This window comes from Chionomys nivalis, chromosome 18 (genome assembly GCF_950005125.1).
Source record: "Chionomys nivalis chromosome 18, mChiNiv1.1, whole genome shotgun sequence".
Taxonomy (NCBI): Eukaryota; Metazoa; Chordata; class Mammalia; order Rodentia; family Cricetidae; genus Chionomys; species Chionomys nivalis.
Window position 1 is genome coordinate 23,711,667 of NC_080103.1, and position 13,260 is coordinate 23,724,926.

A 13,260-nucleotide genomic window follows, 5' to 3' on the forward strand; every position below is an offset into this window, starting at 1 on the left:
TGCTTTAGCAAATTAAAAAAAAAAATAAAACCAACAAAACGAAACATTTTTAAACTAGGTGAGGCAGGTGGAGAGCATGACCGAAGGCTTCCCTTCAGTTTATTCTGGTTTGTGCAGCTCTGCTCTTCACCTCTCCTCTGTTCCTCCTTTATTGACTCTGAAATTGAACTAGCCTTCATGGCTGAGCCTTCTCCAGAGCTAACAAGACGTTAACTGGTTTCAAAAGAGCCCCTTGCTAGGGCAGCATGTAACTTTGTTACTTTTTCCTCACTGCTAATCCTTCAGCTTTGCCCTTCATCGAACCCGGGGACAGATGCACCATTGTCAAGGTCGGCCATTAATGCTCCTGAAATTTAAATTCTCCTGACCTACTTTCCTCCCTGGCTTTGCATTGCAGCAGGTTTTTTTTTTTTTCTTCCTTTTAAGACAGCAGTATCCTTACTCTCCTCATGGGTGTGGTAAACCACAGTGCTAAGATTCTTCAGCCATCCCAGCTGCATACCCCATATTTTAAAACTGGCTTTGAGATGCGGCTTTGATTGACTGAGTGCTCATTTTATTGTCATTGAGAAGTTACGGTGGTGACGTCCATCACTGATGGAATTAATGATGTGTTTTCCTTTCAAAGCGACTTGTATCTCTAATCTTCCAGCGTCTTCTTTCTGCACCCTTCTCTCCATTCTTTAGGACTTGGCACAATATGTGAACGAAGTGAAAAGAGATAATGAGACCCTTCGTGAGATCAAGCAGTTTCAGCTGTCTATAGAAAATCTGGTATGTGATTATCCTCCCATCCTGCCTCCCCTCATCCCCAAATCGTGGGACACTTGGAAAGCTGTCCTTGAGGAAAAGATGGTTTACCTTCAACTTTCGGGTATCAGGCATTGGTTTTTCCCCTTGTATTTCTGTTTGGCCTTCACACTCATGTAATGTCACCCATGACCTCAACATTGTTAAGGTAGTTCTGTTGCTTGCCTCCCTCCCTCAATCTTCCCCTGACCCTTCTCCCAGGAGTCCCAGAGGACAATAAAGAAAGTCTGAGTTTAGGTGACCCAGACAGAAAAAGTTCTTTTGAGTTGCTTGTCATTTTAACTAGGGCCAAAGTGTGAGAAGCCAGATGTAGATATATTAGGTCAGTGGTCCAGGGGGATGCCTTAAAGCGAATAGTCCAGAGATGGGTAAGAAGTACTTTGTGTGTTTAGGAAGCTGAAAGGCAAGCATGATTAGAAGGGAGAACAGAAGGTGATGAGCTCTGAGGTCACAGGGCATGGGGAATAGCGTCGCACAACCCTGTGGACCAAGGACAGCTTAGGGCTTCATTGTGACTGCCATGGAGATTGAGGGCGGTTTCTGTCTGTCCTGGAGTGTGGTGCCCCAGACTTGTTTATAGTTCAGGAAGTCCCTTTATGGAGGCAGCTAGGTTGCTATTGAAACGGTTTCCAAAGAGCAAGGAGGACTGCATTCACCTGTGGGAAGTGCCTAGCAGAATGGCTTTGAGGTATTTATGGCAAGGTGATGTCACTGCTGCTTTCTGAATCCCCCTGCACATTCCTTTCTTTTCCCATACACAGCCACTTCTCCATATCATGGTGCCTTCACCTACTTCCTTGACAACCCCACAAGCCCCAAGCAACCTCTGTATATAGTTATATTTTAAACAGCTGCTTTCCAATTCGCCTTCTTTCCCAGACTCGCTAAGACTTTCCTGTTGCCATCAGCTGTCACCCCTTTAAAGTATGCTATGATCTGAACTTACACCATTTTCTAAACTCGTTCAGTGAGTAACTGCCCACATGGTTTACGTCCTGGGAATTATGCTGCGTTGATTGCAAGTCTCCCGTTTTTTATTGCTTTTCATGGTTCTACCTTTGAACATATTCATTAAGAGCCCAGAGTATTTTCCCCATCATGGTCCTATCTAAAGGGAACCCCATTCCCTAACCTCCCATCATCCTTTCTCTTTTAGAATTTTGATGGAGGTGGGTCTTGGATTTATCTGTTGCTTTCATTGGTTAATTAATAAAGAAAACTGCTTGGCCCTGATAGGACAGAAAATTAGATAGGTGGAGTAAACAGAACAGAATGCTGGGAGAAAGAAGCCGAGTCAGGAGTCGCCATGATTCTCCCACTCCAGACAGATGCAGGTTAAGATCTCCTGGTAAGCCACCAGATCATGGTGCTACACAGAATATTAGAAATGGGTTAATCTAGATATGAGAGCTAGCCAGTAACAGGCTAGAGCTAATGGGCCAAGCAGTGTTTAAAAGAATACAGTTTCCATGTAATTATTTTGGGGCATAAGCCATGCGGGCGGCCGGGTGCCGGGGACGCAGCCCTGCCGTTCCTATTACAACAGAATTTCACAGTATAGTTCCTGACAACTATGTAGCATTGGCAGTATAATAATATGACTGACCTTAAATAGACCACCATAAACATATGATTAAGTATATTTACAATCTTCTGTACCCATGGTTTCCGTCCAGCTCCAAAGCTCTTATGTCTGTGAAACCGTGTCCACAGAGCGCATGCTCTCAGCACTCTGTTCCCTCGGCATTCCCGGGGCACCATTCTTTTTGGCTTTGAATCCAGTACCTGTGTTGCCTCTGATATATAGAACCGTATGGTATTGGTGCTCTTGTGGCCAGTTTATTTTATTTAGCCTCATGCCATAAGCATTCATTCGTGTTGCCGAGCATGAGTTTTGTCTCCTTAAGGCTGTCTGATGTGTCACGTGCATATCCCACGTTGTGTCGTTTTGTCTGGAGAACATCTGTTGCCTCCCTTTGAAGAATCGTAAACAATGCTGCTGTGAGTAGGTCTGCCAGTATCTGTTTGAGGGCCCTGCTTCCATTTGTTTTGGTTATGTAGTGGAATTTCTGAACTGTATTGTAATTCTGTGATTAAATTTTGAGTGATAGCCATTCCATTCTTGATAACAGCTGCCCCAGTTTGCATTCCTACTGGTAATATAAATGGATTCCAGTTTCTCCATGAACTTGACAAATGTTGACTTTCAGATCTCTTTTTAGATGTTTCTTTTCTAAGCACATGTGCAAAATACATATCCAAATGGATGTGAAATTGTGTCTGATTCTGATTTTGATTGTATTTTCCTAATGATTAAAGCATCGAACACGGCTTTGTATATTCGTTGGACATGTTTGGAGAAATGAATACCTTGGCTACTTTTAAAAATATTTTATGTCCCTGCATAAAATGTTATGAAAATATCTCACTTAATTGTTACATCAAAATTTTTTATCCTAGAATCCTAGCTCAAGGAAGCCATCCCTGAATCCCTGGGTGAAATTATCTCCCCTTCCTATACTCTGCTTTTGGGTTAATTATGTGTTCGCAATTACATGCATGTGTAACTATTTGTTCCCCCGTGGGTAGTGTGTTTATGAAGATAGAGGCTGTGTCATTGCATCCTGAATATGCGACAAATATTTGTTATTAGAATCTTCCTCTAGTTAAGATCGTTCCAGTTATTTCTCTCTTTTGGAATCTAAATTCCCCTTTAAAATAATATTTTCATTTGTTGAGATTATAAGTAATTACATGCATCCTTTTTCTCTTCCCTTCACTCTCTCCAAACCCTTACAAGTTACCCTCCTATCTTGTTCTCTTTCAAACCCATGGTCTCGTTTTCTCTAAATATTGTACAAATACACTCAGTTTGCACAATGTTACTTATATGCTTGTGTTTTCGGAGCTGACCATTTGGCACTGGATAACCAATTGTGCTCCTAACTCGGAGAAGACTATTCCCTCATTCTCAGCCTTTCTTAGTTGTCAGTAGCTTTTGTCTAGGCTTGAGTCCTTGTGAGCTTCCCCTCCCACATTTGCTGGTCTCTTTGTCTTTGTTCAACTCGTGTTTAGGAAGTCACGCTGGGGGAACTTTGTGGGTATAGCTTCTCTGGTATCTTAGGCAGCACAATCTCACAGAAAACTTTTGTTCCTCCAACTCTTACAATTCTTCGGCCTCCTCTTCTGCAGTGGTCCCTGAGCCTAAGGTACTCAGGAGTTGTGTTGTAGAGATATCATTGTGATAGGGCTGCACAGCTCTGTATTTTTATTGGTTGTGGTTTTTTGCAATGATCTCTGTCTGCTGGAAAGGAAGTTTCCTGGGCAAGGGGTGGGAGCTACACTTACCAGTGAGCCTAAGAATAACTACTGAGAATGAAGTTAGGGATTGTGCTGGTTTAGCAAAGTAAAGTTCTCCTGTAAGGTCTGTGATGTCACTGGCCCTGCATAGCTGGATAGGTTTCCAGTCCCAGGTATGATTAGAGAGCTCTCAGTTGCTGTCAAGTTATGTGTATCCCTATGGTATGGTGTATTACTGTGTCATGTTGGTCATTGTGGTTCATAGGCATCATAGCTGGGAAGGACCATTGGTCGCTTCTGTCTCTTGGAAGCTTGAATGGTAGCTCTGGTACCATGACAGCTAGTCCTCAGGGGGTCAGAGCCAGCCCTGGTAACTTCCCTTTTAAGATTATATGTAAGAGTACTGTTCACAGTAGGCCTGGTATAATTTCAAAGGACAGATTGATTTTTGTATTGTATCTTGTATCAAAGTCTTGTGCATTTTAGAGTAATGTATTACAATAAGTAAAAATGATACCAATTGTTTCTATAATTTGGGTAGTTGTCCAGGAAAATGTCTTTACTAATGTTTCCTTCTGTTTGTGATTGTGGAAAGGTCAGACACACTTTTTATATTTATTTACAAATACATTTATGTTTTAGAACCAACCAGTTTTGCTCTTTGGGCGACCTCAGGGAGATGGTGAAATCCGAATCACCACACTGGACAAGCATACGAAGCAAGAAAGGTGAGAAGAGGGGAAGACTGTGTGCTTTCAGAATTAATAGTTGCTAGTTGCTGTCATGGGAGTGATGGGGTAGGGGTGGCCAGGCAAGGGGACAGGCCAGTCAGTGGTCCCTTGCATTTCCTAATGTATGCCTTTTGGATGACCTCATTTTCTAGTCTTCGCCCTGTTGATTTGCCTGCGTTTTTAGGGCCTAAATGAAAACCTTTGAAAATGAGACAGGTGAAAAAACGCCTTCCAATTACAAAATGCCACCAGACAATTGCCACAAAACCATGATTACCCTTTTTAAAAAAACTCATTTAAAAATTAAAGAAAAATAATGAAAAGCATACTAAGGAGGATGGTCAGCTGCAGACTATTTAATTATATTTTTATTTAGGGAGATTTCTAGGCAGAGTCCTTGAATATTCTCAGTTCCCCAGGCCTGTAAGCCTCCACTATGATACAGGATTGTCAGACTGATGCTTGTGTGGTCGTTTCCTGGAATTCTGCAGAACAGAGAGTCGGCCAGCAGGGGGCAGCATCAGCTCTTGTTTCCACCTTGACGCTTTGATTCCTCAGGTAGCTCTCAGGAGCCACACTTTTGACTTTGAGGATGAGGGAAGTGTTTGAGCACTGTGAACGTGTCATTGTCACAATCATTGGTTAAGAATACGCGTGTTGATCACTGGGTGTTTCACAAAGAACACATATATTGCTGCCGGATGTTCATTTCCTTCCCCAATTAACATTGCCTTTAATAAGAAGAAAAAAGGATAAAGAAAAATTAACACGGAAAGTTAACCATAGCGTTCCTGTTTTTGCAGTTTTCTCTTACACCCAAGCTGTGCTTAAAGTGACCCATTAAATCGGCATGAGGTGTGAACGCGCAGGCTCTAAAGTTAGCCTGGGTGTGATCTTACACTGTTCCCGATCATCAATATCATTTTTGGCTATTTGCACACCTACCCCAGCTTGGGTTTGCTCACCTAGGAGGGCAGTAGCTCCCTCCTGAGTGGGGACCCCAGGAATTTATGTCTTGTCTGTGGAAGGGATGAACAGTTCTCAAGACTTTTGACCAATTGCTTTTGAGGTAGTACAAGATCTACTATCCTGAGCATGCATATTCTTTTTCTGAGTTTTTAGCTTTTAAATAAAACGAGATCAGTTATTCATGAGTAGTTTTATGGTCTATCTCGATGAGTATTTCAATAACTGTGGTATATATGTTGTTCTTCTTATGATTCTTCCTTTTCCTTTTATTAAAGTGAGGGGTGTTGGGGTAGAGTGGCAGCGTTTCTCCATGACTGTGCTGGAGACCTCTGCTGCGTCTGTGAGCCCACATTCCCCTGTGTGGCCCAGCCTGGTGTCCTTAATGCCAAAGAAGACTGCTTGGTTGGCATAATCATATCCTTCCAGGAAAAAGCACAGGAGCCCCTAAACCATTTCTGTCAGTCACTCGCCCTGTCTCTCTGTTGCAGGCATATCTTCTTATTCGATTTGGCAGTGATTGTGTGTAAGAGGAAAGGGGATAACTATGAGATGAAGGAAATAATAGATCTGCAGCAGTACAAGATAGCCAACAATCCTACCACTGACAAAGAAAATAAAAAGGTGACCTTTTGGGATGTTCCTATTAGTAATTTATGTAGAGCTTTGAATATTCAAATGCAGCTATCCATTGGTGTCTAGACCACCCCCTCTACGGCAGATGTTTAAATCTGCAGATACTCAGTACCTTATCTAAATGGCTTAGTGTCTGTGGAGAACCCATGCGTGTATAATTTAACCATGTATAATTTAAACCATCTCTGGGTTCTCTAAAACCTAAGACAATGCTTAAATTCCTGCAGACAGCTGTTGGGTCACAGTGTTTAGCAATAACGACAAGAGGAAAGTCTGCACCTCCTGACTACAGAGGCAACAATTGTTTTCATCTGTGGTTGTTGAATATTTGAATACAGAAACTGCAAATCTGGAGTCGGGTGTGCCTTAGTGCTCCATGCTGCTGCTTTCTGGGTTGGGCATTTAGTTCTCAGAGATCGATTTGTAGAGGCTCCCGTGAGCCATGATTGGATCATGGCACATTTGATCTGATCATTTTTAATTCCTAAGATCAATATGGGTCCAGTGATTTTCTCACCAATATGCAGTTGAAGTTGGTTATAATCACCTATATTAATGCTGATAGAATTATAAGGTTTTGTGTGGAGGGTAAGGCACTCTTATAAATTTGGATTTTTTTTTTTTTAACAAATGACAATTATTAACTTGAAGAATGTCCATTTTCACAGTGGTCTTATGGCTTCTACCTCATCCATACCCAAGGACAAAACGGGTTAGAATTTTATTGCAAAACAAAAGATTTAAAGAAAAAGTGGCTGGAACAGTTTGAAATGGCTTTGTGAGTATTTTTACTTTTAAAATTTTATTTGTGTCTATGGTGTGCACTTGCACAAATATGTGGTTGCTGGAGGGGGTGGCTGGAGGCTGACACCAAGTATCTCCCTTGGTGTCTGTCCCTTATGTTGGACCCAGAACTCACTGATTTGGCTAGACCCGCTGGCCACCTTGCCTCTAGGCTCGCCTCTCTGCCTCTCAAGCTCCAAGACTAAGGGCCTGCTGCCACCTCTGCCCAGTTTTTCTTTGGGTGCTAAGGATTCACACGTGGGCATGATGCTTTCCTTAGTGAGCCATTTCCCCAGCCGACATTTCTACTTTTGAGAACTCTGTGTCTGCTGTTTAAATCGCTGCTGAGTCACAGCAGCTGTTCCCCAGAGCGGCTGGGAGCAAGTACCTGGAGGATGCGCACGCGCATCCTGCTGTGGGCGGGTCATCTGGTCTCCCAGGAAGGGAATCCTGGTGAATTTCTTCAAAAGGAAGAAAGAGGGAGCTCAAACCTTCCCTTTAACTCCTTTCTCCTAAGAGTGTTTTCAGTCTTTACTTTTTAGCCCCCCAAGAAACTTAATTAAAACGACAAATTCTTTTTCTGTAATTATTGTTTTAATATGTATCCTTAAATTGAATAGAAAACCCACACATATGCACCTGTGTCCACATCCTTGACTTCTACTGTGAAAACTGATGTCTTCCCTCTGTTTCAGACTCATTGTTTGAATCCTTGCTGAGTTTTGGGTATATTCAATGAGGGCTTTGGGTCTATGTTTCTTTCAATGTTCTTTCCCTTTCTTAAAGAGGGTGCTCATCAAAGAGGTGAACATACCCAGACTTGGTTCAAAAGAAACAGCACACAGAGCTGTAACTGCTGAGAACACACTGTTAGGTGTTTCTCTGTCATATGATGTTTATAAACTAAGAAGGTGCATAATGACCCTTACAGTGGAAACACTTTGGTTGCCCTGAAAGGAAACTTTTTAAAAAAGAGCGGAATTAAAAGGGAACGCTTTGGAGGTTTGTCTCATTGTGTTCTGGCGTTGTTTATCATTTGTTTTCATTGTAGGTTTCGATTTCAAGAAATGCTTGTGTTAATACAACAGTTGAGGTGGAATTGGGATTTTTTTTGAAGTTCTGAAAAAAATTATGTTTTTATTTTGCGTGTGTGTGTGCATGTGTGCGCGTGTGTGCGTGTGTGTGTGTACGTGCATGTGCACATGCATGCACAGCACAGCATGTCTGTGGAGGTAGGGTGGAGGTAAGGGAGCAGATTTTAGGAATAGATTTTTGCCCTTCTATCACGTGGGCTCTGGGGATGGCACTCGGGTCATCAGCTTTGGTATGAGGAATGTTTACTAGCTGAGCCATCTTGCTGGCTCAAGACTCTCTTATATTTTGAAAGAGAGAATTGTATAGATTTTTTTTAAAAAAAAAACAACATAAGCTTAAAACAAGTCTGGGTTCTGCTATAACCACTGGCTACATTCTTCACTAAGTCATTTGTTATCTGAAAGCCCGAGTCCCTGCATCCATAAGATGGGGATACTGATGTTTAGTGAATTACAAATACCATCTCTGCAAAGGGCCAGCCAGGTACTGCAGTGTAAGCCATATGCTGTTTATCTACCAAATAATATCTATTATTAGCGCTGCTAGTAGTAATATTTTATGTTTATGATCCTAATATGCTTATGAGCTATCATTTTCTGATATAGTAGTATGGCCCTTATACTGTCCATTGATTATAATAGCTAAGTACAAAAGGTTAGCAGTATTAATGGTTGCCTTGTCACGGTGCCTACATTACAAGTTGCATTTACTTTAGGCACAGGTGTCAAGTGGGCAGTGTTGGTCCAGTCTGTGATTCAGAATGATTAACCTCATATACCTTGTGCTCCTTCGGTGAGACCCCTGGAGTGTCAAGGTCAAAACCAGAATCTTGGGATGCTGAGGATAGTATATCCAAAGGCAGAGTGGATCTCAAGCTTCTGTTCTTTTTGTTCTTTTTTTTTTTTTGGTTTTTCGAGACAGAGTTTCTCTGTGGTTTTGGAGCCTGTCCTGGAACTAGCTCTTGTAGACCAGGCCGGTCTCGAACTCACAGAGATCTGCCTGCCTCTGCCTCCCAAGTGCTGGGATTAAAGGCGTGCGCCACCACCGCCCGGCTTCAAGCTTCTGTTCTTGTGGAAAGATGTTAAGACTAGAATTTTCTGATGTTTTCCTTTGGCTGTAGAATCTTTGCCTGAGTGAAGGATTTTCTCCGGGGGAGGGCAGCTAAATGTCTTGTTTCAGATGAGGCAGGCTTCTAGGACTGCATGATAGACATATCAGTGACCATTTTGTTCTGTTTTCTTTTTTTAAGTCGAGTAGCTCATCCTTACTACAAGATAACCGATGAAATAGATGCTTACCCTTTCTCGTGTAAAAGAATCTGCAGAGGCTGTCTGATAGGGTGGCTCTCTTGCGGATCAGCTGTCTTTCAGGCTCAGGTTCTCTTCTGCCATTTTCAGCATTTGTCTTCTGTCTTCAATACTGGCTGCTTTAAAGTATAAAACACCTACTGCAATTCCATCTATAAAATCTACATGGTAGGAGGCAGAGGTAAGCCCTCACTTCTAATCATCTTTTAACAGCATGTATTTTTCTTAAATCAAGCCATAACTTGGTCATATTACTACACATGACAAGGAAGGCTGAGATGGTCATTCCTCATTCAAGTGGGTTTGAATCCTTTGGGGGTGGGGGTGGGGGAGTGGTTAGCAGATACAGGCACCTAGCAGTCACAGCTTTACAGGGTTCACAGGGGTGTAGATAGGTTTCACTTGCTCCTCTGCATTCCGGGAACCTGGCATTCTGCATCTCTGAATACTCTTGAAGCACCCCAACAATATAGTGAAGCTTGAGTAGGAGTCACATTTGGATTTTTGAGTTCTGTGGACCCCTTAGGAGAGGTGGAAGGTGGACATGCTTTTCTACAGAATTACTCAGAGTTGAACTTGACAGTGTCTGTAAGCAAAAGTTATGACATGTAGGAAAATAAAGCCAGGATTTTGTTAAAGTATCAGGCTACCTTATTATCTTATCTCCGCAGGTCAGCTCTTACCAGTGTTTTTAGTCTCAGCCTGAGCCTTATAAGTCTTCCTGGAGCTCTCTGCATTGTGGCTTAGAGAAACATTGAAAATTACCATTGTGGCTGATTAGTAGAATACCTATTTCTAAGACGGATGAAATGCTTTCTAGTTTTATTTACAGAAGATGATAGTTCTGTTTATAGGATGACTAGACTATTTTGTTGTTGTTTAAAATAATTGCAAACACCCTTAAGGCTTTTCAATCCTGTTCTTAGTTTGGAACATTAGAGGAAAAGACAGAGAGTGCACGGGCACCCATAAACAAGGAGGATGCATGGAAAGCAAGTCACCTCCCAGACGTGGCATGAATCCAGCCTTTGTCTTTTCCAACTGCACCCCCATCCTTGCTCAGCAGTGTATCCTCTGACCTTGTTTGGCCATAACCACTTCCAGCATTTAGAACGTGCAGTGAACCACAGTCGAATTTGGCAACCTCCTTAGAAAAGGCTGAGTGGAGAGAGACAACAGTGACCCACTTGGATGGGAAAGGAGGAAGGAGTTTTCTCTCCTTTTCCCTAGTAAAAGGCTTGATCGAGGTTGTGGGAAACATTGTGGAGCTAAATGATGCTCAGGTGCTGAAGTGCTGGGAGCTTTCTCTGAGCATCCATTTAAGTGCTCAAGAGGCTGATTCGTTGGGAGGCATTGCTTGCTTTCGTTTATTCCCCAAGCGATTTTTGTTGCCATTTGTCTCCTATAATTCCATTTGGTCATCTGAGAAATAGAACGGCAAGTGTTTGTTTTCACTTAAGCTGGTTTCCATATGGACCTAAGTGCCCACAGTCACTGGTTTTTGAACTTTGGTTAGAAGGCTGTGGATAGCGTCTCAAATCCCTTGTATTTACTATGTATTTATGAGTTCTCTCACTAGTTTTAAATGAATAAACATTCTACTTGTTTTCTGGATTAGAAAACATTGATCAGAGGACCATGTCAGCAACGTTGAACCTGTTGGTACTCTGTCATTGCCACGGAGTTTGTTGTCTTGGTGCTCAGGGTTGTCTTTATCCATGAGGGTGTTAAAAATCCAACCGCACTCTGATATTCCTATCTAAAATGGATCATTTTTAATTGCTTTATTTTGCTTGTATTTACTGTGAATAATACACAGGAATCATATATATATATATATTCGGAGTGTGTGTGTGTTAGTATTGCAGTAATAAGTTCAAATTGGGTAAAATATAAAATAAATGGACTCAAAGAACAACAAAGTTCTCTTCCTCCCTTCCCTTCTTTATTTTTAGGACAGTTTTATATAACTCAGGTTGACTTCAATCTCATTGATAGCTGAAGTTGAACTTGAGCTCCTGGTTCTGTTACCTCCAGTTCCCAAGTACTGGGATTTCAGCTGTGTGCGCTGCATTCTCAAAGCCTTTTAAAAGAAGGGCTGGGAAGAGAAAGAAGAGATGGAAGTGGGAAGAGAAGTAGAAGCAGCAGGAAGTGGCAGGTTCAGAATGGACCTCTGTACCACTTAAGGGAAGTGAACAGGTCCCGTTGTCTTGGATCTCTCCTGGTCAGCCCAACTCAATTCTTGAAATTTTAGCAATTCTTATTTAGTTCTTTGAAGATACGCTTGCCATCATCATGGGCACCATCTTAGATTTGTTAACTGTGTCCTGACTGGCTGGCATAGTGCTGGAGAAGATCTCAGTCTCCCATCTTAGATTTGTTAACTGGTTCCTGGTTGGCTGGCACAGTGCTGAGGGGAAGATCTCAGGCTGCCTGTGCTGAGATGTTAGCCCACGATATTAATGCACTAAATAGTAGGACTGATGGTCATGGTGGCGAGAAGGGAATAAGAGCAGGGATGGAGAGCACAGAGTTGGGAAGGGGCTCTCGGCACTGTGGGACACAGTGCCTGTATCTCACCTTTGATCTAGACAGGTGGCTCCGAGTCTCCCTGGATCAGCTCAGAGAACAAGGCTGTAGGAAGGAGGGCGGGTGAAGAGGCAGGCACAGAGTTTCATCAGTCTCGGGTCCGTTTTCCATGAGAGCTGGTGTAGCCTCTTAATTTATTCACTCTCTCTTTCCCAGAGGAATTGAAGTCACAAAAAGAGCACACATGCCACAGAATGAAAAAGAAAAATTTAAATAATCAAAGGTCAAATAAAATAGCATTTCCTTCCAACTCATACTCCACCAGGGAAGAATATTCTCTTGAAACATAGATTTCTATATAGATTGTATAAAATGTGTGTTCTTTCACATTTTGAACTGAGAATTATATTTTATCAAGTATAATTTGTTTTGATCTGAAGAATTACCTGGGTATTCTGAATAGCAGAAGGATAATTACAATATAAAATTCATTCTATAAACTTTTATTGAGTACTTCCTTCTTGCTGGACCTTATTAGAAGCCTTGGCCATAAAACAATAATGGGGCCATGGCGGTTGAAGTTAAATATATGTATTTCTAAACATAGTAGTGTTCAGTTAATGTGGAGTTGATTAGATTTCAGTTGTGAGCCCTTGGGGTTTCAATCCAAGTTGTCTCTTTCCCCAGTCTCCTTTGCTCAAGCATCAACAGACAGAGGCCAAGAATGGTACCCACACCATCTTCTCCCTCCTCCTCTGGTGAGAGCTGGCTGCTTGCCTGTTCCTTCCTCACCATACATCCTAGTGTGAGCCTCCCGCATCCCTAGCTCCTTACTGCCCACCCTCTCAACGAGTCCATTTCATTGGGCATCTAGGCCATCTGTTCATATACTGACCCACATTCAATCCTTGCAGATGGTCTATTGTACTTGGTAAAATGTAATTTTATTTTTACCACGACCAAAGAAAGCCCAGTGTCTTTTTTTTTTTTTTATCCCACCTCCCTTTCCAGTCACACCTCTCGTAGTCCCTTAAGCTGGTTTTGCTCTGGTTATATTGTTTCAGTCCCTAGAGAATGTATGGTCCTTAGCGTTCATGTCCAAT

General features: G+C 42.1%; 1 protein-coding gene across 2 annotated transcripts in view; it reads left to right on the forward strand.

The window, feature by feature from the left end:
• Vav3 (vav guanine nucleotide exchange factor 3) overlaps positions 1-13,260 on the forward strand; it is a 317,139-nt gene that overhangs the window by 162,909 nt on the left and 140,970 nt on the right. For both annotated transcript variants that reach the window (XM_057793503.1, XM_057793504.1), the window contains exons 12-15: positions 688-774; positions 4,753-4,838; positions 6,299-6,431; positions 7,112-7,221. In XM_057793503.1, coding sequence (XP_057649486.1) covers positions 688-774; positions 4,753-4,838; positions 6,299-6,431; positions 7,112-7,221 — 416 coding nt within the window. The remainder of the gene's footprint in view (positions 1-687; positions 775-4,752; positions 4,839-6,298; positions 6,432-7,111; positions 7,222-13,260) is intronic.